The sequence below is a fragment of the Hydra vulgaris genome, chromosome 07 (genome assembly GCF_038396675.1).
Source record: "Hydra vulgaris chromosome 07, alternate assembly HydraT2T_AEP".
Taxonomy (NCBI): Eukaryota; Metazoa; Cnidaria; class Hydrozoa; order Anthoathecata; family Hydridae; genus Hydra; species Hydra vulgaris.
This window is the reverse complement of record NC_088926.1, coordinates 11,122,472-11,146,705: the sequence shown is the minus strand read 5'-3', so window position 1 is coordinate 11,146,705 and position 24,234 is coordinate 11,122,472. Positions and strand designations below refer to the sequence as shown.

The 24,234-nt window shown below is 28.3% G+C and overlaps 1 protein-coding gene and 2 long non-coding RNA genes across 3 annotated transcripts; all 3 read right to left on the bottom strand.

Annotated features, from left to right (window-relative positions):
- Positions 1 to 2,294: 2,294 nt before the first annotated feature.
- LOC136082574 (uncharacterized) lies at positions 2,295 to 3,188 on the bottom strand. The gene has a single exon (XM_065801986.1). It carries the CDS (start codon positions 3,186 to 3,188, stop codon positions 2,295 to 2,297), a length of 894 nt encoding a protein of 297 aa, XP_065658058.1.
- A 6,453-nt stretch (positions 3,189 to 9,641) lies between these two features.
- LOC136082290 (uncharacterized) lies at positions 9,642 to 9,955 on the bottom strand. The gene is made up of 2 exons (XR_010639554.1): positions 9,858 to 9,955; positions 9,642 to 9,759 (listed from the first exon to the last, which is right to left on the bottom strand). It is a non-coding gene; the product is annotated as an uncharacterized LOC136082290 (long non-coding RNA).
- A 1,774-nt stretch (positions 9,956 to 11,729) lies between these two features.
- Positions 11,730 to 23,995, bottom strand: LOC136082289 (uncharacterized). The gene is made up of 4 exons (XR_010639553.1): positions 23,868 to 23,995; positions 13,590 to 17,439; positions 13,302 to 13,380; positions 11,730 to 11,809 (listed from the first exon to the last, which is right to left on the bottom strand). It is a non-coding gene; the product is annotated as an uncharacterized LOC136082289 (long non-coding RNA).
- Positions 23,996 to 24,234: the final 239 nt, after the last annotated feature.

The window sequence follows — 24,234 nt, the reverse complement described above, 5'->3', positions numbered from 1 at the left end:
ACAAAAAAGATTTATTTGCTATTCTCCTAATATAAAGAAAATCAGTTAGAATCTTGTCAAATCAAAGCGAAATGACGAATAGTTGGCAGTTATGGGAAATGCTTGGATTATAAGATTCAACGCGACCTTGAACTATTTCTTAATTCAATTACATTTTTTAGAAATTTGATTTCTTCGAGGTTTAGAACACCTCTTAATACAATTCCACATAATTTATATACAAACTAGTTCTCTTGATATTTACAATTATGTCTTTATATCATATACAAATATGTCTGTATACATATGCAATTATTTACAAGTAACACAAATCAATCGTTAGCTTTAAAACAATCACTAAATATAATTACACTTTACACTTCCCCTTGGTCATAACAACCATCTTATCTCAAGAACTTGTTCATCTTTTGTTTCTTATTTATATAAACGATCTTCCAAACGCCTCTAATATCTTTAAAACTATAATGTTTGCCGACGATAAAAACTTATTTTACTTGTCAAAGACAATCGAAGACCTCTATCAAAAAACAAATGCTGAACTAAAAAAAAGTTAATATATGGTTTAAATCAAATAAACTGTCACTCAATATAGAAAAAACTAAGTGTATACTATTTCACTCTAATCAACAAATTAAAAAAATACCCCTGAACCTACCAACAATTAATATAAAAAGGATAACCATCAAAAGAGCTCTGAATAAAAAGTTTTTAGGAGTTCTATTTGATAAACACATCTCCTGGAAACCCCACATTAACTACATAAACACAAAAATATCAAAGAACATAGGTTTACTTTACAAGGAAAGACCATTTTTATCACAAAAAAGTCGAAAACTTATCTACTTTTTATTCATACATAGCTATCTCATGTATGCCGTTATAGCATGGGGCAGTACCCACAAATCTAAATTACAACCACTTTACTTACGTCAAAAACACGCTTCAAGACTAGTATACAACAAAAACTAATTTACTCATGCTCAACCCCTACTGGAACAAATTAACGCACTAAATATATTTCAAATAAATATTTTTCAAAATATACTTTTCATGTTTAAATATAAACTAAGTCTGGTTCCATAACATTTTACAGCACACTTTTTTAAAAACAATATAAATAAATACAATACAAGAGCAACAGGCAACTTTAAGATACCATTTGAAACAACAAGACTCTCAAAATTCTCAATTACATATCGTGGTCCCTATTTATTTAACAAATTAGTTTCCAGAAACGAATCACTATTAAACTTAAACAACGAACACTCTCTGAAAAAAAGCTAAAAACTACAATAATCAAATTAAACAACTGTAAGGAATTTTTTTATATTTGAATAAATAAATAAATGTAACTTAACTTTTAATACAAATCAATAAAAAAAAAAAATTAAAACAAGGTATATATGTAACACATGCATATATACCACGTATGCAACTGATTTTTTATGTGTATTACACGTCTAAGAAAAAGGTACTCAATGACAAGACTGACTTAAGTCTTCTGCGAGCTTCTTGTGACTACAAATAAGTAATTCTTTTTATCCATCTTACACAAATTTCGTTTTTATCATGTTTATACACTAATATTATTTTGAAATGTGGTAAATAAACTTATAGTGAAACATCTAAACTCTCTTCCGAAAAATCAGCAGATTTATTTTTATTTATTGCATTTTTTATTTTAATTGGAGTAATATAGATATATATTTCTCGGATTATTTTTACGTACACGTTATTATATTGTTGTAATTGGTATTTATTTTATTCATGTCTCGGAGTTGCCGAAAAAAAAAAAAAAGACTCTTTTTTAGCAATATTTTTATTTACTTTGTATACTTCGAACTTTATATTTATGATTTAAATTTGTATATCTTTACTGCCAATCAGTGATTGGTTACTTGTAATTACTTTGTAATTGTAAAATAAACATGTATATAAAAAAAAATTTAAATCATTGTCACATCTTACTTGTCCAAGATCTTCATTCGAAGCGTTGTCGACTCTTACTTGTCTTAGGTCTCTTACATATCGACACATTTTGTCCATTTCTACCGTTTGCTCCGAGATTATCCCAGTAACTATTTCAATCTTATATTGAAAGTCGCATCGGTTATCCGGGGGTTTAACCCATCCTTTATCGCCAAGTTTGAACTTATTGGTTATCTTGTTATAGGAAATATGTGCGTTCTTATTGTTATTAATTCCTCTTACTTTAATTATGTATTGATATAACTTATTTGCAGGTGCAGTAAAAGACTTACAACCATCTTTTGGGCTAACGTTATACCAATAAACTACCTCCGTATGCTGCACGGAACTCTCTTCGCCGTTCTTTTGACAGTTTGGTGACATCGTTCTGCAATTCTATTTTCAGAAGGTGCATAAGCGCACCTGAATCGAAGTTTAACGTTCCATATATTTACAAACTGCAAAAATAATGTGCTTTGAAATGCAGTATCATTGTGCGTCAGTATTTCATCCAGACCTCCTCGTTCGAGAAATATCGCGTTTAATTCTTGAATAACACATGTGCTGGTTTGATCTTTAAGATATCGCCATATTGCATACCGTGTAGGTTCACTGTCAATTAAAGTAAGATAGTGCTGCCTCTCATAATGAGTTATGTCAATGCCAAGTCGTTGCCACGTTCTCTTTACTTCTATTTCCCCTTTTGGCCATTTTATTGGACTTGGATCAATTGATTGACAGGCTATGCATTTCTCAACCACTTGTTTTATTTCTTCCTTGCTCACTGATGGGTCGATTTTACGACCGAAGTTTAATGTTTTTTTCACACCATAATGTCCTGTAGATCTATGAACGTGCTCGATTTCTTTGGAAGATAGCAAAGTTCTAATAATTCCCTTTGCTGCCATTTCAGAGGATTTATCAATCAATTTTAACCAACTATTGGGCACACTAGTAAGAGCATAGACCAAGTTAACTTCCGAAGCGACAAGCTTAATGTCTACTTTAAGTTGGTATTCATCCACTATATTTGTAATATTCTGGAGTCTTCTTCTTATCAGCATTTCGTTTGATGCTTTTGTCCTCAATCTAGATTTTCTTGTGTGTGCGTCGGTAACCCAATGGAATACCGCTTTCGAATCGGTGCAGATGTGTAAAACTTCCATTTTCCAGTTAAGGCCCATGTTTAGTCCTTTAATTACTGCACCAAGTTTGAACATGTTTATATGTATTGTTTCATCTTTTCTTAACCAACAAGCGTCTTCGTTTATATTGCCATCAACCTCAACGATCACGCCTAGTGCTATTGAACTAGCACTTAAATTGTTGCCTCGTTACTATAAACACTCCAAATTCCCTTATCAGGATCGTCATTCCGTATTCTTTTAACCATATCATCTAGCATATTTCCCAGAAAATTGCATTTTATATTTTCGTCCCACGTTTTTGTCAGGGCGTTTGCTGTTCTTTTAACATACGACGAGGCTACACGCAACCAACCACAAACTGGAAGATTTCCTGTCATTCTTCCGCACAAAGAAAAGATGTTAAGTCTTGTTAGCGTATTCGGAATTTTGCCAAAATTGTTATCTCTTCTCCAACACAACATTTTGTTTTCCATTCCGATGTAAACCAAGAACTCTTGCTCCATCGGATACGTGGACCTTCGGCTTACAATAAAACCCATAGATTTCCAAATGATCAAGTACGTGACGAACACGTATTATGTCTTCATTAACAAAAGTATCATCAATGTATGAATATAAATCAATTATTGAAACATTTTCTCCAAACCGTCTCCAGTCTCGAAGTTTTTCAGCACACGCATCTGTGTTCGCAGTGAATGCTTCAATAAGCGTGTTCAGCTCCATGAAATCTTATACTGGTCGTATTTTTCCTTTGTTTTGCTGCACCACTGCCATAAAAGGAACCAAACCTTTTTTGGTCCGTGTTTCTTCAAATTGTACTTTTGCAGCCATTTTTTCTTTATCCACTCTTCAGTTTCTTTTTCGTAATCGTGTTTTATGCCAACAGTGCATATCTTATTCTTAAACAGCAATCTTATTTGCTAGAGTTTCAGGTTGAGAATTATTATTCCATTTTTACGCAATTATCCATTCTCGATTTTGTTTCTCAAACGAAGCTGTGAAATCTCGAGCTATTATATTGAAATTACTGACATCATTTGTAATATCTCTTTTTAGGTCAAGTAAACATGATTCGTTTCTTCCCATTAAACAAACATCACGAGTTGCAGATATTGATACTCCACCAAAAGCCACTGTTCACACATCCATACCCATCAAAAAACAATAACCAAGTGGTTTGAAGTCAATTACAAGTGCTTCCACAAAAACTGCATTTCCATTTGGTGTGACAATTCGAGTTCAGCTAACGCCTTTGCACTGTTGTTGTTGTCCATTTACAGTTACCACGCTAACTACTTTCTTCGTAATTTTTGGCGCACATTTTTTATAAATGATGCAGCAGGTACATCCTGAGTCGATCAATCCCGAAGAACGCCGTTCATGTCAAAACGTATAGTAGGTAACGCCGTTATTGATTGTTTAGAGAGAGAACTGGCGCAAACATCTTTTACCTTGGCACGTTTTTTGGACACATTCTTGATATGTGTCCTTTCTTTTGACACGAGTAACACAAAACATCGCTTGGCTCACGTCTTCGACCCGACTTGTTTCAATTTCTACTTCTTCGTAGATAACAATCTCTTGCAAAATGATTGGGGGGTTTACATTCATAGCAAATTGGTTGCGTTTGAACTTCAAGCGACCTTGGCTCAACACGTCGTTTTGTTGCAGCATCAGCAAAATTTTCATTCATTCCATCGTTCCGGTCTTCAATCATAATTTTTTTATTTCCGTTCTTTTTTTTAATTTAATTCTTATTTATATCTTTTTAATTTACTTTTAATTTTTCTTTAATTTTTTATTTTTAATTTATTTCATTTCTTATTTATTTTTAATTTACTTTTAATTAATTTTTTATATATATTATATATTTTTTTAAATTTATTTCCGTTCTTTTTTCCGTTTCTTTTTTTTAATTTCCACTCTTCAATCATAATTTTCCATCGTTCCGTTCTTCAATCTAAATTTTTTCCGACTGGGCAAACATGGCGGCTGTAGCAAGTATGCTCTAGTTTTGCGAACGTTCTCATCTATATCCATTTATATCTTTGTAATCTTTATAATACTTTTAAACTACTTTTAAACTACTTTTAAACAATGGCAAACAAATTCACCTTAAGTCAAGTAAAGGATTTATTAGAAGTTCATGAAAATACGATTATAAAAATCTTTAATGATCGTATACAAAATTTAGAAAGCGAACTGATTATTATAAAAGATGAAAATAAAGAATTAAAGCGTGAACTTAATGAGACAAATAAAATTATCGAGTTTGTTAGTGAGTTATACGAAACAATAAAAGAAACTAAAAAAAATGAACAGAGTCAACTAAATCAAAAATATTCAAGCGAAGAAAATGAAGCACTAAAGAATAAGATTGCTGAGTTAGAAGATCAAAGTAGGAGAAATAACTAGCAATTTGAGGGTATTAAGGAAATCGAAGGCGAAACATGGGAGAAAAGTGAAGAATTGATTAAGAATCTACTGAGAGAAAAACTGGATATTAAAGATGATATACAAATTGAAAGAGCGCATCGTGCCGGAAGAAAAGAACATGAGGAAGGTAGCGTAGAAAGCAAGCCATTGCTGTTAAGTTTCTCAATTTTAAAGATTGTGAAAAATATACGAAAAATACAAAAAAAAGAAATTGTGGAAGGAAAACATGTATATAAACGAAGACTTCAGCGAGCGGACAACTAGTATTCGTAAACAACTTTTTTGACAAGCTAAAGATCTACGAGCATCAGGTAAATTCGCTAAAGTTGTGTACAATAAATTAATCACTCAGCCATCTTAAAACAAAGTATATTCCCGGTTATTTAAAACAGAATAAAAAAAGTAAATAGTAATAAAAAAATTCGAAAAATAACAATAATTTTGAAAATGCTTTTAAATTTTTTTAAATTAATGATTTTATATCGGATGAAGAATCCGATCCAGACATAAATTACTTTAACGAAATTAATTTGCCTGAATTAGTAAGCTCTTATTTTCAATCAAATGAAGTTAGTAACTTTATAGGAGTGGATAATAAAAGTAATTATTTTAATGTTATTTACATGAATATTAGAAGTTTAAAAAAGAATTTTGAAAATTTTTTAAATTTAATTTACGAAACCAACAATTGTTTTAACGAGATTTGCGTAACTGAAACTTGGTTTTCTAAAATTGATTTTAAATAAAATTCTAATCTTCTTCTCCGAGGTTTTAAAGAAATTTTTTTAGAACGTAAGAATAATAGAGGCGGAGGAGTACTTTTTTATTTGAAAGAAAATATTTTCTGTAAAGTTAGAAACGATACGAGTGTTTCTGATACGGATCAAGAGATCTTAACAATTGAACTAATAAACAAAAATTCTAAAAACATTTTAATCAGCTGTTGCTATAGGTCTCCAGCTGGAAGAACAGAAAATCTTGGTAAATAAAATAACTAAAGATACTAATGAAATTGGGACTGAACTTAACAAATTTTTTTCCACTAGAGAAGCAAATTTATCAAACAAAATCCCTTTAACAAATTATAAACTAAGAGGTGAATTTCAAACGTCAAACTCCTTAGATTTTACAAACTTAACGCTTGAGGAATTTGATATAGCTTTTAGATCGTTAAAAAGAAATAAATCAGTAGAACCTGAGTGTATAAATGGAAATATTGTGATAGACTCTTAAGACGTCATGAAAGATAATCTTTACAAAATCTTTAAATCATCCATTAAACAAGGTTCTTATTTTCCTATTTTTAAGACAGGAGACCCGACCAATATAACAAATTACAGACCTATTTCTGTTCTTCCAGTTTTTTCAAAAATATTAGAAAGAATAATGTATAGCAGAGTGTACACATACCTAATTACCAATAAACTCCTTTATGAAAATCAGTTCGGTTTTAAAAAAAACCAAACTGATTTTCTTTCAACTCAACCGAACATGCTATTCTTCAATTAACACGTTGTATTAACGAATCTTTTAAAAATCAAAAGTTTACACTTAGTGTTTTCATTGACTTGTCAAAAGCTTTTGACACGGTCGATCATAATAATATGCTTAAAAAACTTGAATGTTAGGACATAGCAGGAAAAACTCTGGGTTGGTTCAAAAACTCTTCGAGTCAAAGCAATTTGTTTTTAACAAAGATTCCTAACCTCAAACATTAATGAACATAACATATGGTGTCCCACAAGGATCCATACTTGGACCACTTCTTTTCATTATATATATAAATGATCTTATCAAAGCATCCAATTTAAAGACTATAATTTTTGCAGACAACAAACTTATTTCAGTCACATGAAAATATAAACATACTTTTTAATAATATAAACAGAAAACTAAAAAAATTTCATTTTCGTTCAAAAAAAATCTTTAAATATTGAAAAAATAAACTGGATACTTTTCCATCTAAACTATAAAAAACAGATATTGCTTGTAAATATGCTTAATCTTTTTATAGACAATGTCATCTTAAAAAGAGAATTGACCAAATTTTTAGGAGTTTTTATTGAAGAAAATCAGTCTTGGAAATCACACATTAATAATATTTCTAATAAAGTTGCAAAAAACATTGGAATTCTATATAAATCTAGAGGTATTTTAAACAAAAAGAAATAAACACAATTCTATCACTCTTTTATTCCCTGTCATATCAATTATGAAAATATTATATGGGGAAGTACACATAAAACTAAACTCAAATCTCTTTATCAGCATCAGAAACACGCAGCTCGCATAATAAATTTTAAAAATCGTTTTTCGAACTCTAAACCGTTTTTTAAAGAAATGGACGCCTTATATGTTTATCAACTAAATGTATTTAATGTTTTGCGTTTTATGTACAAATGAAAGAACTTAAGTCCCCCGATGTTTTTGTAAAACTTTACAAAATTAAACCCCAAAACAAATATAACCTACGAAATAATAGCATTTTAGAAAAACCTTTTTGCAAAAATAAACAAGCTCAATTTTGTATATCTTATAATGAAATAGTACGGCCTAATTTTGCTTTTTTATCTAAATTGACCTAATTCTTTTTCAAACAATCTATTAAAAAAATCATTTTTTCAACAAAATATATTCTTGATTTTTTTTGATTTTTCAAAAAATATTTTCAGTTGCTATACTGCATATTGATATATGTTTTGTTTTGAATTTCACTTCTGAAGTATGTAGAGTATTAAATTTATGATATATTTAGTGATTATATATTCTCGGTATATTTATTTTATATTGTGTATATATATATATATATATATATATATATATATGCTTTTATTGTAGAAGAAAATAGAGTTTTGTTAAGTGCTTCGTGAGAAGGTTATTACGATCTTCTTGAAGTCCTGTCCGTATAATATTATAAATCTTAGTTTAAATAATATTATACAGCCAATAAAAAATTAAAATAAATATAAGTGCAACTTTTTCCAGCCATTCTGCAACTGATTGCTGATCGTTTCCACTAAACTCCGTAATTAACTTTAAATCAACTTTATCGGCATTTTAGCCGAGATAGCTTGTTGTATCACATCAAAAAGTTTTTTAAGTTGAGCGTAAAACAACCCATGTATCTTTGTACAATTCAACATAATTTGTATACAAACTAATTCTCTTGATATTTACAATTATGTCTTTATATCATACTAGCAGAAAGCAACCCGTAATACGGGTTACGGTCGGTCAATTACTTAATTTACAGTGTCTGTTTTCCACAATTTAAAGTTGCGAAACCTTAACTAATACTATGTAAGAAAAACGCCTTTAAATTAAAAAATTAAGCCACCTGCAAAATTCAAATAAATTAATTTACCAATTAGTTAACGTTATTTGAGTAATTTAAAACTGACATAGGTCATTATCAGTGTATGGCAGAACCATTTTCCTAGACATTACAAGGCTCAACACAGTACGTTTTTAGTTACTGACACAAAATAATTACACTTCATCATGCTTTAAATTGACGAAAAAGTGAAGCTAAATTCTTTTAACATTTTTGATATCATGAACTTTAATTAATAAGATTAATATGAAGTATACTTTGACACTATTAAAAGACAGTATATTGACAGTATATTTGAAGTATATTTTCTCATATATTTTGACACTAATAAAGGACCCCCCTTCCTCGTTTTTGCCTTAATGGTGGCCAGGAGAATAAAGTTATTTTTAATGGTGGCCAGGAGAATAAAGCAATTTTTTTAAAGAGTAATCAAGTTTTTGATAAAGACTTTTTACCAAAATATTAAAATGTAAAACAATGATTTACATTTTTAAGAATTTTTTCTTTTTAATATATATAAGAATTTAAAATATATAAGAATTTTTTCTTTCCTCAAAAGTGTTACAAATGCAAACTAAGCTATTTAATTAGTTCAACCCGTTATAAAATTTAAGTAACTTCGTATTTGACAAATGCGCAAAACTACAATATTCTCCATGTATTTAAAGGTTTTGAATTTGTTTTTAGTTGCGACCCCTCTTTAAAAACATCTCTTAAGTTACGTACAACAAATTATTAGGCACAAAAAAGAGAAATTTAAAAAAAAATTGAACTAATTGCATATATTTATATCATTTTAACTGACAAAAAATTTACAATAAAAGGAAATCAGGGTATTTTTTTAAAAATCATATAAATGCGTCAATCGTAAATCTTAAAGAAAAAAAAAAAAATGGAATTATGATACCGTAATTACAAAAAAATAAAAAAAACCAAAAAAAAAACCACATAAAAACTCAAAATCGATTTACCTATTTATATTAACCTATGTTGACATGGCAGTTAATATAAACATTTATCGAAAATGTAACTATAAAATCTGTTTCCAAGTACAAAAGGATTAACAATACTACAAAAAAAATAAAAATCAAATTAAGATATAAATTGCATTTTTAGCAAAATGTTGTCTTGGCTTTTAGTAAATAAATAAAAGCAGTAAGTTCCAATAATGAAACTACCAATTATTCATTTTTAACAATAGACACCAACGTGAAGGTAAGCCAAGCAGTCTATCAACACAAAACATCACAACAATAAAACATAACAATAGAATATTTACACCACACCCTTGATCCTAAAATTCAGCGAAAATAACAAACCAAATTAAAATATGAAAGACAAAATTAGAAAACCAATTTTAAGTTAACTATATTTATCTTTTTACTAAACATATAAATACATAAAAAAATATTTGTTTTTATATTCAATATTAGTTATTCAATTACGTCAAATTTAGGACATTAAAACGCCCTAGATTTAAAGATCAAGGTTGCATACTCTCTCATACACATTACGCTAAATATTAACAGATATTATGTGTTTCCAGAATAATTAAAAAAAGGCTAGACAACACAACCTAGCTCTAAAGCAGTAACACCGCCTGGCACTATATACTGCCAAGTCACACCTCTGGTATAAGTACACCGCTTGGCTGGCAAGGTTATCTATCTTGCTCAACATAATGCCAAGTCACACCACTTTGAAAACATGGAAAAAACATAATTTTAACATATATACAACTATAAACAAATATGGTTTTATATAACAAATATAAACACATTTTATAACAATATTAAACATTTTATAACAATATTAAATTTGATTCATTTCTCCTAAATAATTATAATCTGGAATAGCATTACTTCTTGCTATAGAATACATTCGTCCTTGTCGAACAGATCTTCTTACATTTTGGCGAAGATTAACTTCAACTCGATTTAGCCTATTTCTTTCATTTTGTAAATGATTAATTTCATCTTGCCTAAGTCTATTTCTTTCATTTCGCCTACGATTATTTTCAACATGCCTTATAGCAATTACATCGTCTTGTAAATACATAACTTCATCTAGCCTATCATCCATTTCAATGTCATCATTATCATTTAACATATTTATCAAAGCAACACTAACTATTTCTTTGTTTTACTACTCTAAAGTTAACAATAAAATAAAAAAAATTAATAAATAACTAAAAAAATTTTATTCGAAAAATTATAAAACAAAGAAACCAAATAAATGCAAAATAAAACTAATTTGCCATCATCAAAAGAAGTACACCTGTATTACTTAAGTTTATTTAATTAAAGTTAAGAAAAACCTGCAACCATATTAGCAAAGACTTATAAAAAAAAGTTAAAATTTATTTTGTTTGTAATAAAAAAATTTAGAAAATAAACAAATATCCTTTTTTATTAGAAAAAGTTAAGTGTTTCTAATAATATATATATATATATATATATATATATATATATATATATATATATATATATATATATATATATATATATATATACATACACACATACATTTATCCTTGGAGTCGGGGACAGCGTCATAGTTCATGTGTTGGGAGAAAACATTGAACAAAATGCATAATAAAACTTATAAATGCGTTATGTACAAAACAAGTTATTACCCCCCCCCAACACACAAAATACGACGTTGCTGCAACTCCAAGGATATATATATACATATATATATATATATATATATATATATATATATATATATATATATATATATATATATATATATATATATATATATATATTGAACTATTTATTAGTGAAAACATATGAAATCCAAAATTCTTTTTATAACATATAGTACATTTTATAAATAAACCTCTACAATTTCCTTGGTACAACAACTCGATCATGATTAATAACAACTCTGTAAACATGAATTTTCTAATAATCTAAATCTTAATAAATTATAAACTAAACTTAAATAAAAATGTATGAAAATGATTAATGGTATATTAAATATAGAAAAACAAACATATAATAACTATAAGAATTATAGTAACTTATATTTTCAATATTAACATCTATAACACATTTAAAAGTACAATTTAAAAAAAGATTACAATTAACTAATTAATTAATAAAATTTTAAAAAGATTTTCTATTACCTATCAATTTAAGCTACTAAACATTATCTACCTAATGTCAACTTAAACATTTTCATAACCAAGTGTTTTCTTAAAGGTCATGACTTCTTTAAGAAAACAATTTGTTAAGAAAAGTCTGGAAACTACTTAAAAACTAAGAAATAGTGTATTTTACAGAATACAGAATTGTAACTAATATCGAACAATAGGTATAACTATGCGCACTAATAATAATAATATTCACTGTGCTATTTCAGATAAAAGTCACAAATTTATGCTTCTGCTTGATGAAATTATATTAATGTATTTATATTAAGAAACAAAAGCAGCGAGTTCTAGTAATGAAACTACCTATTAATCATTTTTAACAACAGACACTAACATAAAGATAAGTCAAAGGTAACAACATTACACAAAAAATAATAAAGATGTTATGTATTTTCAGAATAGTTATATTGGCTAGACTACACTTATACCTAAAGCAGTAACACCACTTGACTGGTAAGGTTGATGAATCTTGCTCTAGATCTATATCTCAAATATATAGTGTGTTATAGTTATACTAACTATAAAACACAATTTTTTTAAATGTTATATAACATATAAAAACACCTCATTTAACAATCATGTACACATTAGATAAAATCAGGGATGCAGAGTACCAAAAAGGACTCCGGATTTGAAAGTCACAAAAAGATTACTTTGTCCTAGTTTTTGGAATACAGGAGCACTAAAAATATAAATAAGTTTACGGACTACTAATAGGTAAAAAATTAAGACTATTAGGTTAGAGGAACAATCGTTTTATTAGCCCAGAATTCTTAGGTATTATGGCGGCAAGGACTCCTGGCTTATAAACAATAAGTTTCAAGTCATCAAATCTCATGAAATTATTATAGCAGATAATAAGTCAATAAACATGTTTAGAGCTTCTGGACACTACAGACTTGGAAAAAGTAGATACAAAACGCTGGAGACTTTTTGGGACTTCGCATCCCTGGATAAAATACATTTCATACTATTATAAAAACACATTTATAAAACAACTATATTTATCACTACATACACGTATTTATTAAACTTCATATATTATCTCATACACATATTTATCAAAAACTTTTTAACTTTGAGCATAAGATAAACATATAAGCAAACCTTTAACAGCTATAAAACGACATTTATTAGCATTTAATATTTTTAATGTAACAAAGAATGCAGACTACAATTTACAACATTGTAATGAAAAAGATGAAACCATTAAAGAACAAAATTATAAATTTCAAATAAATACATATTCAGATACCTTAAAATGAAGCATAACACAACATTCTTTTGACAAATTCCAGAAGAATTTTTTTTTTTTCTATTCCTTATTATTTTTCCTAAGAATATAAAATATACATATAGATATAGAGCAATATAAAATAGATTGAAATAAACGCAAACTTATGTATATAAACTTACACTAACACAAACAACAATCTTATTCTATTTAACTTTCATATTAAACACATAAATAAAACTTTATACTCATTATTCTTTCTACAAAAAATAATCTTAATCTATAAATAAGAAAATGAATTGAACTTACTAAAAAAGCCATCAGCTCCTCTTAATTGCTCCAGAAAATAAAACAATACTTGCTTAAAATGTTCTAAAAAGACTAACGACAAAACTGAAACAGTTTACTTAAACAGAAATTTTAGTTATAAACTTCTTCTAAAAAATGAAAACAGGCTATAAAAATTAGAAAAATAAAAACAACCAACAACAAACAAACGATATTTTGAATTTTCTATTTTAAGCAATGAACAACATCAATTCTTTTCGAAAATAATAATATATCAGCTCTAATTTGCTTGCTTGCTTGCTTTCGAAAGACCGCATGGAATATATAAACGTGCATTCAAAAGTCTAGAAACTTCTTAAAAACTAAGAAATAGTGTATTTTACAGAATACAGAACCGTAAATAACAATACAAACAATAGGCGAAACATTAGGCGTAACTATGCGCACTATTCATTACCGTATTAATATATAGATACAAATATGTCTACATATACATATGCAATTATTTACAAGTAACGCAAATCAATCGTTAGCTTTAAAACAATCATTAAATATAATTATACTTTACAGACAGCAAACAAATATCTACAATAATGTTTAAATCGTCAACGGTACTGTGCGATTGTTCTACGATGAGTTAATGTAAAATAAGATTATTTACATTAAGTTTGAAAGAACGAGCTTTATTTTTGCAGAGTTATTAAATATTTGAAACAAAATATAATTTTATATACATACTAAAACTATGTTTGAAAGTTCTATGTACAAAGAGCCTTCTGTGAACGAAATGGTCCCCTACTTTGTTAGTTATTTGTAAGTTTTAAGTACAAAGATCCTTCTGTCAACGAAATTCTACTCTGTAAATACAGGAATGCCACTGACACAATCTGATCAAGAAACGGAGTTTGAACTTTTTTGACTATGAGAACAAAATATGTAGAATATGGTGTCATGGTATGGTCTGGAAATTTTACAAAAGATATCTTTGCTTTATCAAAGGTAAATTTATCATTGCAAATGTTACTATTCTACATTATGTACTAATCAATTATTATTATGGAACAGCGGGACTAATTGTCAGCAAGGGTAAGTTGACGAATTGCATTTATCTTCAGAGCTTTTCATCAGAAAATGGCAAAGTTTAAATAGAACCTTTCTAAATGACCAATTCATCTTTCACTTTAGTATTGTAAGGTTTCTGGCATGCCCTTGATAGGTATCAGAATTTTATGTGTTTTTTGGACAAAACTTAACTATTGGAACTTTGCTTTCTTTTTACTTTACTAAAAGATTTCTATCACAGTTGTTTTACTATTTCCATTCAGTTATTTTTTTGAATAGTTGCCATTTTTCATTATCTATAGGTTGTTGAGTTTTGGGTAAGTGGACAAAACTTTCACGGGGTTAGTTGGCTCATATTATGGAAAGAAAATAAATTGTTATAAAATTATTTTTTTTTTTGACTCGTAATAATAAAATTGAGAATATTTATTTTTTACAAAAAAATTAAAATTAAAAATACTTTAGGGAATTATTTTACCAAGTAAAAAAAAAAAAACTACTGCTTTGGCAAATTAGACCAACTATTTGTAATCAGCTTAAAATTATATTAAATTTTGGGAATTAGCCCCGGTCCTCTCAACACATAAAAATAAAAAGTTAATGTTTTTAAATAATTCTATAAAAAAATATTGAAATTCAAAATAACGTTTTTTTTAACCATGAGCGAGACTTGGTTTTTTCAAACCAAAACGAGATCGAGACGAGAAGTTAGTACTTCTCGTAAGACTGAGAACGAGACGAGACGAGAAATTTAACAATTTTTGAAAACAAATTTATTAAAATCCAAGTAAAAAAAAAAAAAATGTAAACATGGTTTTGACAAATAGACACAAATGACATTTGTCAAATGTAAACAACTTTTTCAAATATTAATTCAGAATTTTTTTGCCAAACTTTTCCAACAAGACAATGTTTTCTCTGATTAAGATGATTTGTTCTACTTTTTCTGGGTGTATAAGTAAATGCAGCACTTTTTAGATTTGGCGTAATCTCCGTTATTATGCTCTTCATTCCAGCTTGAACTTCTCTTGACCGAATTGAAAGCTTTCTTGAATATGTTGTTCTGTGATGAAGGCTCAGTTTAGGGTTTGCAATGTCAAACAATTTTTTGAAACCTCTTCCTTCGACTGCTGAAAAGGATGCCAGATCAGTGCAAAAGTAATCCAGCATTGCAGAGTCAAACTGTTTCTGAATGGAATTGTCTTTGTCATATTTGGACTTTGTTTCAAGCATTTCAACCATGGTTCGTTGTTTTTTCTTAGGAGGAGGAAGAAGAGAGTCGTCAGTTTTTTCAGAATACTCAACTTAATCTTGGCTGTGTTTTTTTTTGAGGTGATGACGAAGTCTGCTTGTGTTTCCATCTTTTGTTTTCAAAGACTTTTTGCACGCCTTGCATTCAGCACCGCCACTTGTTTTTTCTTAGTGACATTTTTGATCGTTGAAATGAGGCAAGAATATTTCTTTTCAATATGAACAATATGTGTCAAGTTGAATTCCACTGGTAAACTAATGAAATTAAGTCGAAAGTGCACCATTTTATACAAAAAGTTTTTGTATTTAAAATCTAATTAAAAATATTCAAAATCTAATTAAAAATCTAATTAAAATCGCGGAGTAAAAATATTAATTATTTAAAAAAACAAATTATTAAGCATTTTGTAAATTATAATAATTTTTAATTTGGAAAACAATATAACATTTAAGTCTCGTTCTACTTCTCGCGAGAATTTTCTATTTTTCGTTTCTCACGAGAAGTCCCATTTCTCACGAGAAACGAGAACGAGACGAGATCTCGCTCATGGTTAGTTTTTTTTAAAGTTCCTCACGTAAATTCTCACTTCAACTCACGTAAATTATTATTGTAAAGAAAAGTAAAGTTCTAATGAGACTATTTACGCTTTTTAATAAAAAACCATGTAAAAAAAATTCTCAAATTTAATAATTTTTTAAAAAAATTCTTAAATTAAAATTTTTTTTTATTACACGTAAATTCATAATTATAATTAAACATTGAAAAAAATATATTTTTAAAAACAAACAGTTTTTAGAAAAAGTTGTTAAAAACTACCACTCGTATAAGAGTAGACTATCACTCGCACTTTCATATTAAATTTTAAAAAAAAAAAGATTTTGTTTAAGGATATAAGTTTTTTGCGGTTTTATTTAGCTGAGGTTAATAAAATTCTAACTTAAAAAGTTTTTTCAAAGTTGCAGACTGAACATAAGATAAATAATTCTTATACAAACTCCAGTATGCAAGGATTTATTATAAAAGAATTGGTGGGATTGGTTAGCTTGAATATGTATTTAATAATTCTTAAGTTTAAAAATAGGAAAAAAAGCCAACTTTAAAATTGCAATTTGTTGGAGTCCTTAAGTTTTGTTTTCGGTTTTAATTGTGGCTGCTACAATATTTCTCTGCTTTCTTTGTATACTGATTTCATTTCAATTTTTTTTTCTTGTAATTTTTTGTTCTTTAATTATTACAACTTCGTAATATATAATAAAAATCATTAATAGAGTATAATAAAATGATAAAAATCTACGATATTGTGTTATACAAAAAAAATATAAAATAATACTGTGGAGTATTGAATATTATATTATAAAGAACGCGGTAAACTTGCAGAAGACCGGAGGTCTTGTCATCAAGAAACCGCAATATATATGTGTGTGTGTGTGTGTGTGTATATATATATATATATAAATATATATATATATATATATATAAATTAGTAAATACACTTATCTAATTTTTGATTACTTCAACACTGTGTTTCACTATCAGTAGGTTCATCAGGAAGAACGTCTAAACATAAAAAAGTTTTCAAATCATAGAAAAATTATTTCACAGGAAGTTGGGAATTGTTATAATTATTATGTAATAAATGTAGTATTTTGCAACCAGGAAGTTGCATCAACTAAGTTAGATAATTAAAAAATCATGAAAAGAATTCTTTAGAATTAGGATAAATTTGGACTGGTCATTTACAGCAGATATTTTAGATAAAACAATAGAATTTGGAAAAACCCACACTGAAATTATAGACGACACTATTCGTCTAATTAAACATTGCAAAAAAACTTTACTCTATTTTAATGTGAGACGTGGAAGAAAAAAACCACACACGAATGCTTTGATGTAACAATGGGAAGTTACGACGGAGCAGAAATTTGCGAATTTGTAGGCTTATATATTTTAAATTCCCCAGCTAAAATAGTTCATTTTAACCAATTAGGCTTGTACCGCATGATGGCTTAATAATAATGCAAAAAAAATCAGGGCCTCAACTTGACAAAGTCAGAAAAAATATTATAGAAATTTTCAAAAACATTGGCTTACAACTTGAGATAAACATTAATTTAAAAATCGTGAATTTTCTTAATGTCACATTTAACCTCTTGGAAAATTTATATAGGCCTTATAAAAAACCTAATGATGAATTATCGTATAGTAATATAAATTCAAATCACCCCCCTCTAATCTAAAAACAAATTCTCATTTCAATTAACAATAGATTTAATCGAAACTCTTCCAAACGCGTGTTTGAAGATGCTCTTAAAAAAAGCGGATTTAAAAATTTCGAGCTAAAATTTGAAACAAAAATTGCAAAAAAGCCAAATAGAAATAGAAATATAATTTGGTTCAACCCTCCATACAGTAAAAATGTTTTAACGATCATTGGAAAAGCGTTTTTAAAATTAATTGACAAACATTTCCCTCCCTCTAATAAATTGCACAAAATTTTCAACAGAAATACTATTAAAGTAAGCTATAGCTGTACAAAAAATATTGAAAGAATTATAAAAGACCATAATTTTGCATTGATTAATAAAATTTCTCAAAGAAAAAAAATACTGAAAATTGTAACTGCAAGCAAAAACTTGACTGCCCTATGAATGGCAAATGCTTATCAAAAAATATTATTTACAAATGCATTGTTTCCTCGCAAAACAACCCTGATAAACATTATATTGGCTTAACCGAGGGCAAATGGAAAAAACGTTATGCCATTCACAAACAATCTTTTAAACATAAAAAATACTCAAAAAAGACTATGCTGTCTAAATATATTTGGCAACTAAAAGAAAAAAATATTACTTTTAAATTAAACTGGCCTATCCTAAAAAGTGCGCCTGCCTATAATAACATTTCTAAAAAATGTAAAATGAAAAAATTTGAAATTATTACTAATTTAGATCAAGAAAATTTACTGAATAAAAAATCAGAATGAATTTCTAAATGCAGACATAAAAATAAGTTCCGTTTTAAAAAATTATAAAAACAAATGACCAGTCCAAATTTATCTTAGTTCTAAAGAATTCTTTTCATGATTTTATTTCCTAATTTATTATTGCTCTGTTCTTTTAGAACATTGAGCACTCTGTTTGTAAAATACACTAACATAATTTTTATATATATATATATAGATAGGGCCGGCTCAACAGCGTCGTCATGCACCACTTGGCCACAGGGGCCGCTTCAAAGGGGCGCCAAAAAAATAGAAAATTTAAAAACAAAAAAAATTAAAAATAAACATAAATTAAAAATAAAATAGTTTTTATATTAAGATTTCAATTTAATAAAAAAATTTTTTAAAGAAAATTTTCCATAATTGTGGGAACTCTAAAAAACCAGTTTATACAGTACTACTGGTATAATCCACCTTGAACAAGTTTTTGCTCATGAAGCTAACTCAATTCAATGCATTTTTTACTCTTTATAAATTTAAGTGAACAAAAAACTGTTTCAAAAGAGGATATAAAAACAACCATCATGTATGGAAAGAAAAAATTATCAGGAGCTCAAAACCTAAAGAGAAAACAAGAAAAGGATTTTTCCCTGTCAAAGTATAAGAGAAGTTTGGAGAAGTATTTAAAAACTTGCTCAGAAGTTGTGTCAGTACCATCTATTAATTCCAAAAGTGTTCAAAACATTCAGGTAAGAAAATCAAACATTTAATAATTCATCATATATTAAATTTGACTGGAATATCAGTAAAAATTTGAGTAATATTTAAAAATTTGGTTACAATGTGAGTCATCAACTAGCCAAAATGATCTCAATTGTAATCATTCTGAAGCAAGCAACCAAATGGACGCCGTCATTGAGTCTACAACATGCGCAGTTAAACCAGAAATCTCCGATAATTACTTGGATGTTGAAAGCTGGCCTAAAAATACTGTGTCATTGACAGATCTACTGTTCAAAATTGGTCCAATTCAAATAATAGATTTTGACTTTCCTTTCACTAGTCAAGAAGGAAGAAAACAAAGATTTGATATAAGTCATTATTTTTGGAAGCTATCAAATGAGGAAAAGTATAAACGTGAGTGGCTAGTTTATTCTGAAACAAAAGACGCTGCCTTTTGCTTCTGTTGCAAGCTCTTTTCTAAAAAGATTACTGAGGTTTCTGGTGAAGGCGTATCAAAATGTAAAAGCTTAAATAACAGATTGAATGCTCACGAGACAAGTTCAGACCATTTAAATTGTTATATGATTTGGCATGATCTTATTAAAAGGTTCAAAGGATCATCTACAATTAATGAAATTCAGCAGAGACAAATGGACGAAACTACAAACACTGGCGGCATGTCTTAGAGCGACTTTTTTCCATTATAAAATTTCATGGGTCTTAAAATGTAGCTTTGCTAGGGACTTCAGTTAAACTTTATGATGACAATAATGGTTGCTTTTTGAAAATAGTGGAACTGCTTGCCAAGTTTGATCCTGTGATGAAAGAGCATATCAGGAGAATAAAAAGAAAAAAAAATTTACAGTCATTACTAGGGTAAAAATATTCAAAATGAAATTATTCAAAAATTATCTAAAGCAGTCAGTAGTTGATTTGAAGGCAAGCAAATACTAATTAATTCAATTATTGTTGACTGTACTCCAGATATTTCCCATTCTGAACAGATGACAATAATTCTACGTTTTGTGTCAACTTTCTTTACAGTTTAAATGCCAAGAACATTACTGAAGATGATTTACTAAAAAGATGCAGAGATTTTAAAAAGTTATTATCTTGCAATGAGTTAAAAGATGTTTCTGGAACTGACTTGATCTGGAACTGGCACTGACTCTGATCTGGAACTGACTGGAACTGGAACTGAAGAGATGAAATATTTGCGAAATCATTATAAGGCAAACTACTCTCCAAGAAATATTTTAGACTTTATTTGTTCCAACAATTTGAATGCAGCTTTGGGAATTTTATTTGTCTCTTTCAGAATAGTTTTAACTCTATCTGTATCTGTTGAAACAGCAGAGAGAAGCTTTTCCAAGATGAAGTTAATCAAAACGTATATTCGCTCAACAATTACACAGAAAAAAATGGATGGTCTGGTAATGTTATCAATAGAACAAGCAATTGCAAAAGATTTGGACTTATGATTAAATCATTTGGTATTGTAAAAGCAAGAAAGGTTAAATTGTAAATAAATATTGAAAGTTCACCACGAATGTCCATAATACAATTTATTTTTTTTATATGAAGGAGGAGGAGGGAGGAGGGAGGGAGGGGGGGGGGCAGGAGGCGTCGCTAATTGAAAAATGACCACAGGCGTTATATACCCTTGAGCTGGCCGTGTATATATATATATATATATATATATGTATGTATGTATGTATGTATGTATGAATGTATGTATGTATGTATACATATTAGGGCTTGCATGCGATTAAAATTTTTAATCGCAATTAATAGCATGATTAAATTTTTTGATCATAATTAATTGAACACTATAATTTAAATTAGTAAAAGAAACAAACAGGAAAAGTTTTTTAAATCATTTGATCTATATACATGCAAATGATAAAACATGAAAAAGTTCTAAATATAGTTTCTACTGTTTCTAATACAACCAATAAAAATAAAGTATTTGAAAATTTTGAAATAAAAATTTTCATAAAGCCAGTCTTTTGAATATAATAACATGTTCAGTGAATCTGGCAGCAATCATGGTCTGTGCTTGTCTGCAATGAATCCAGCGGTTGAAAACAATCTTTCGCACGGAACGCAAAGTAGTCGCTGGAACTGCGATTAATAAAGCATATAGACTATATCTATATGCCATTAATAAAGCATATAGACTTATATCTAGCAATTTCAATTAATATAATATTACTCATAGAATTTAATCTATAAAAAAAGATTATTTTAATAAATGCAATTTTGAATCCATTAATATGTCATAAGAATAATTCAATAAAAAAACAATATCAAATTTATTACTACAAAATGCTCACCTCTTTTGGTTCTTGTTCTATTGATACTGGTCTGAGCTCTGGAACAGATTCAAGAAGCTTTGATAATCTCTGCTAGACATTTGATCTTTCATTTGAAGCTATAAACGATGAATTTTTAAATCTTGAATTTCATGCTGGCGAGATTTGCAACCAACCATCATTCGAAAAATCATAAAATCTGCGCTCCATTTCATTTACAAATTTTTCTTTAAATAGCGCGATTTAACGAGGATCGTCAACTTGAATAACCATTTCAAGTGATAAGTGGCATATAATTGGTAAAACCACCAAACTAGATACGTATTTAATACATAACAATTCTGAAGCCACTTTGCATGGTTGCAAAACATCAGCAATTTTTTCCATTTTTTCCCACTCTCTTTCTGTCAAAGTCTGCAAGTGATGGTTTCGCTCATCAAGTGTTACTGTGATGGTTTTGCTATATTTCAAAATACGTCTCCGCATATGATACATGCAATTTCACCTTGTAACAACATGCTGAATAAGACTTTCTTGTGGCAGGTCGAGATCAAGCTTATTTTCATATAAGTCTTATATTTGCTGGACTATGTTTAAAATGTCTAACAATTCTGTGACATTTAGCTAGTGTTTTGTCAAGTGCAGTCTCTTTCAAACAATCCCCATTCATCGGCAATATTTCCGATGTGGGTTGAAACATTGTAACTGGTGTATCGGTCTAATGTTTGATGAACACATAAGGCAAATGAGTTCAACATCCAGTTGTTATTGATTAAATGGCATGTTAAACCAAGATAACTGACATTACCTATTGAAGATCAATGATCACAGGTAATTGCTATACTAGTAGCCATGTTTGCGAGTTCTATTTTCTTTTTCTTCTCATCTTCTTCTGTCAAACCTGAATCTGTAACAATATTGAGTGGTCGACAGCTACTGGCAACCCAGCAAACAATGGCTTCCGTAATTTCCTTTGATTTATCTGCAGATATTTGTTTATTTACACCATTTTGTGTTTTAATACTGTCGCCAATTGTAAGTTGTTTTGACGAACTCCAGATCTTGCTTTAGTTTTTAATAGTGGTTTCGAAGAACACGTGTTTACTGTTCAAATGATATTGAAGCGTTGTTAGACTTCGGTGATATGAAAATTCCTTGGAACAATATTTACAGATAACCAATTTTTTTGACTCGTCTTTAAAAATAAAGGCTCCGTTGAGGATATTAATTGAAAAAATAACAACGCAATCAAAGCAATTTCGAAAACAAAAAGTTTAAGGTTAGAGAGACAAATTTGAGACAAATAAAACAAAATGGCGTCATTATGTGAGTAAACATTGATTAGAAATAAGAAAGTGGTATAGAAATTTCATTATTATTCAAAAATTATTTTTTGATGCTAATCAAAATTAGCATCACCAAAAAAATTTATAATTAAATCTAATCTAACTGTCAAAAAAATTTATGAGTTAAAATTTGATCTGCGTTAATTTTTTTAACGTGCGTTAAATTATTAGCGCTTTAACGCGTAAATTGTGCAAGCCCTAATACATATATATACATACATATATATATAGCCAAACATATATACATGCACACATATACATATATATACATACATTTTTTTAATATAAATACTTTCTTTAATAACAAAATATGTTAAGAAAAAAACAAAAAAAGTCCTCAGTTTATATTATTTTCTCTATGTATTTGAGATTTCATTTCCTTTTTTGATTTTTTTTTTTTCGATTTCTTAAAACAAAAAATTATTAGTAGGAGAATACGGGTAGGAATGAGTCGCTTTTTTTAACAATTATATCAGAAAAACAAAAATTAGACAATAAAGGGCTCAAGGCAGCTTATATGTATTTATGTATTTGTATTTATGTTATGTATTTGTTTCTAATTGTTTTCTGTTACTAATAGTAGTAAAAGAAATATCAAAGTATTTCCAGACTTTTGTTAACTGTAATAAAAATATAAAACAATAATATACGTGTACTTACTGATTCACTTCAACACTGGTAGGAGTGAACTCGGCAATTGGTAGAAGTAAGCCATTAGCTTTAATTAACTGAAAAATAAAATAAGGTAATGTCCTAAACTAATTAAGTAAAAATTAGGTAAGTAATAAATATTATCACTTAATTTAAAATAAAGATTATCAATTACCTATAAAATTACAAAAAAAAGTAAACTGTTTAAGTTTAAGGATACGTACATCGTACGTATGTCTTAACGGCAAATAAATTGCTATTAGAAAAAATTAAATACCAAATTATTGTTAAATTACAAACTAATTATAGTAAGTTATTGCAAAATACTAAAATAATAAAAAAACTTTAAAGATAATGAAACGATAAAGATAATAAA